At 53.0% G+C, this 4,099-nt stretch overlaps 1 protein-coding gene across 4 annotated transcripts in view; it reads left to right on the forward strand.

Moving 5' to 3' along the window:
- The window catches only part of COL8A1 (collagen type VIII alpha 1 chain), an 86,588-nt gene extending 82,866 nt beyond the window's left edge, over positions 1 to 3,722 (forward strand). For all 4 annotated transcript variants that reach the window (XM_066990386.1, XM_048058152.2, XM_048058153.2 and 1 more), the window contains one exon: positions 1,488 to 3,722. In XM_066990386.1, coding sequence (XP_066846487.1) covers positions 1,488 to 3,394 — 1,907 coding nt within the window. In that variant the 3' untranslated portion in view covers positions 3,395 to 3,722. The remainder of the gene's footprint in view (positions 1 to 1,487) is intronic.
- The last annotated feature ends 377 nt before the right edge of the window (positions 3,723 to 4,099 follow it).

Genomic DNA, 4,099 nt, shown 5'->3' on the forward strand with positions numbered 1-4,099 from the left:
GTAAGCAGGCCCCTCACCAACCCTGCATGGGGACACACATGGCTCCCTGCAGCAGTGTTTGCCCATGGGTGATCAAACAGGGGGAGTGGGCTGCTGCTGGCTGGATGTAGCGTAGATTTGCTCTTTTGAGCAAATCATCTTTCTGTAGGTTATCTGTGGGACTAACACGTTGAACATACAGCGTGTTGCTGCTCAAGTCTGCACAAACGAGCACTTTCAAAGTTCGGTAAAAGAAGTTTGGAAAGTACTAGAATGTTTAAGAAAGCAACTAAAAATGTCCAGACCAGTAATGCCCAGTGTCATACAATCCTTGTGGGGACAGCAAGTGTATGTGCAGCCTCAGCCCAGCTGGTTAACTCTCTGCCTTTTTAAAGGTTCAGAGTAATCACAGTTTCTACTAACTTCAGTGGGAAATGGAGGATTTTAGGGCCTGTTTTTGGAGTGTCTAAACAAGCACAACTCATTGTACTAAAACCAACCTGTCTTGTAAGCAAAGGTTTTCTACATGCATAAAATGCAAAATATGCAGAGAGAGAGGGTTTCTGCCTCTCAGAGAACAGTCAATTCTCTTGCCCTGAAACCTCATCTGTCTCCTTCCCCCAAATCCCAAAGCTCTCACTTCTTCCATTTTACAGCAAGAGAGAACCAGACTTTCCACTACACACAAAAGTCAGCAACTTGAAAAGCAACTGGCACCCAGCACAACCCCTCCCAGGCAGCACCTCCCTCACTTCAACCTGAAATGCCAAATGGTCACACACACAAATAAAAATGTGATTTGGGACAATAAAAAGCATTTTGTGAAGTGTTTAGAGGGAGATCTAATTAGCCATGGCTATGCCAAAAACTTTTGAGAGCTTAGCAATGCCAGGTAAGGCTGTAGGTTTCCAGTAACATTTTAATGTGAACTAAAGCCTTGTTTAAAAAGCAAGTCATACCAAACTTAAACTTTTTACTGTTGCAACCTTATTTTATTGATGTTAATTGAGGAATTCTTGCTAATGTAAGCCCCTACAACAAGCAGGGCCCCTACAAAAAGTTACTTCACACCTTAAGGGGTGAAGTACTCCTATTGCATGAGCACACCGAGCAGCTCCTGTGTCCCTCTTAAGCTCATAGGCTAGTCTACACTAATATGGGAGAAAAGGCAGGATTCACTGCTTAATATTGTATACATGGAAACACTAATAAATTTTCCTTTACATGACAAAAAAATAAGCAAAAAGGATGCAAAACAAGTATTTCATATAAACAGAAATACACACACAAGTTTGGGGTACGCAAAACAGCAAGAACATCCTCTTAATTACAAACATCAGCCAGTAATTTTCTGGCCAGTTCGATTTTTCCACCTACCACAAAAACAAGAGGTACCATAAGAAGCACGTTCAGTTCAAAATTACCTTTGTGTTTTTCAAGAGATGTGATTACATTCACTTTTTTTCTCCCCCCTTCCCCCTTCCCTGTTTCTTTCCTCTCCAACCCAGAAATGCCCGTGCGCAGCTTGAGGGGTGAGCAAGGTCCCCCTGGTGAGCCTGGACCAAGAGGGCCACCAGGGCCACCAGGATTACCTGGTCACGGCGTGCCAGGAGCCAAAGGAAAACCAGGTCCACAAGGATATCCAGGAATTGGGAAGCCGGGTTTGCCAGGGATGCCTGGGAAACCGGGGGTGATGGGGCCACCAGGGCCAAGAGGGGAGATGGGACCGAAGGGGGAGGTTGGGCCCATGGGGATACCGGGGCCACAGGGACCACCGGGACCTCATGGACTTCCAGGAATAGGGAAGGCAGGTGCTCCAGGGCTGCAGGGACAGCCAGGACCTAAGGGTGAACCTGGGATGAAGGGTCCCCCAGGGGCCCCTGGGATCCCTGGTCCAAAAGGGGAGAAGGGTGTTGGGATCCCGGGTTTGCCAGGACTGAAGGGCCCGCCCGGGCTGCCCGGCCCCCCTGGCCCTGTGGGTCTGCCAGGGGTCGGCAAGCCGGGGATGGTGGGGTTCCCCGGACCACAGGGTCCCCTGGGCAAGCCCGGCCCACCAGGTGAGCTGGGGCCACAGGGACCCCCGGGGGTCCCTGGAATGCAAGGCCCTCCCGGCGTGCCTGGTGTCGGCAAACCCGGCCAAGACGGCATCCCTGGCCAGCCGGGCTTCCCGGGCGGCAAAGGGGAGCAAGGCTTGCCAGGCCTGCCAGGGCCCCCTGGCCTCCCCGGGGTTGGGAAGCCGGGCTTCCCTGGGCCCAAAGGTGAGCGTGGGGTGGGCGGCCTGCCTGGCCCCCTGGGGCCCAAGGGCGAAAAAGGGCACGCAGGGCCACCCGGAATGGGGGGGCCTCCGGGAGAGCCAGGCCAACCAGGCCTGCCAGGCATCATGGGCCCCCCCGGTGCTGTGGGCTTCCCAGGACCCAAAGGAGAAGGTGGTGCCGTGGGGCCACCGGGACCAGTGGGCCCCAAGGGTGAACCCGGCTTGCAGGGGTTCCCCGGGAAGCCAGGTTTCCCCGGGGAAGTGGGAGCCCCTGGGCTGCGGGGGCTGCCGGGCCCCACAGGGCCCAAGGGGGAAGCCGGGCAGAAGGGCTTGCCGGGGCTGCCGGGCGTCCCGGGGCTCGTGGGGCCAAAGGGCGAGCCAGGGCTGCCCGGCGCCCAGGGGCTTCAGGGCCCCTCAGGGATCCCAGGCATCGCAGGGCCCAGTGGCCCCATCGGCCCCCCAGGGCTGCCTGGGGCCAAGGGGGAACCTGGCCTGCCTGGCCCCCCTGGCTTCCCTGGTGTGGGCAAACCTGGGGCTGCGGGGCTGCAGGGCCCCCCGGGAAAGCCTGGGGCACTTGGACCCCCTGGCCAGCCCGGCCTCCAGGGGCCCCCCGGCCCTCCCGGGCCACCTGGTCCCCCAGTGATCATCCCCCCAACTCCACCGGCTGTGGGACAGTACCTGCCCGAGGTGGGGCCGGGGATAGATGGCGTCAAGCCCCCTTACGGCTACGCGGGCAAGAAGGGCAAGGCTGCCGGTGCTGTCTACGAGATGCCCGCATTCACGGCGGAGCTCCTCACCCCCTTCCCCCGGGTTGGCGTGCCCGTGAAGTTCGACAAACTCCTCTACAATGGCCGGCAGAACTACAACCCCGCGACAGGGATCTTCACCTGCGAGATCCCCGGGATCTACTACTTCGCCTACCATGTTCACTGTAAAGGGGCCAGCGTCTGGGTGGCTTTGTTCAAGAACAACGAGCCGCTGATGTACACCTACGATGAGTACAAGAAGGGCTTCCTGGACCAAGCCTCCGGGAGTGCTGTCGTTCAGCTGATGCACGGAGACAAGGTTTACGTTCAAATGCCATCCGAACAGGCAGCAGGACTCTATGCTGGGCAATACGTTCATTCATCTTTTTCAGGATATTTATTGTATCCCATGTAAAAACAAAAACCAGACAGTCAAACACACACATACAAATCTAAACCTTTCTTCTCCGCTTAAAACTCTTATACCATGAAAGATGCATTTGACGACTGTTTCGGACCATCTTGTACAAAAAAAAATACAAAGTTTAACATTATGCACAGCTAGATATAAAAAAGTGTGGTGAACATATCTAAAGGTGTGTATCAGGTTCATAAACAGTCGTTTTGCACCCAAGGGGGACATATTAGCTGTACATTATATATTTCTGTGACGCCATGCTTCATTTCATTCACAATAATGCAATACTAAGGTTCAAATCAGTTTACGTCACTCTCCTGTTGCATATTTAATTGATGCATTGATCATAGTTATGAGATGAAAAACAGTGACTGAAAACATAGTAGGTCAGTGTCAAATTACATGGAAAAAATTGAGTGGCTTTTTACTTGTTTGGGGGGTTTTTGGCGGTGGGTTGGTTTTGTTTTGTTTTGTTTTATTGTGGGGGTTGGTTTTTTTTTTGTTTTTGTTTTTGACAGCAGGGCTACCAGACAGGCAAAGGTTCTCTTAGCTGGAGATCTTTATTTCTCTTCCCCTGTGTAAGATATTCCTGCAGGTTTTTGTTTTGTGTTGTTTTCCTAAACTATTTGTTTATTATGGAAAAGGAATACTGATGGCATAACCATTCTGAGAGCTTTCTCCAGGAGTTTCTGGACCCAGAAA

The sequence above is a fragment of the Anser cygnoides genome, chromosome 1 (assembly GCF_040182565.1).
Source record: "Anser cygnoides isolate HZ-2024a breed goose chromosome 1, Taihu_goose_T2T_genome, whole genome shotgun sequence".
NCBI classification, from domain to species: domain Eukaryota; kingdom Metazoa; phylum Chordata; class Aves; order Anseriformes; family Anatidae; genus Anser; species Anser cygnoides.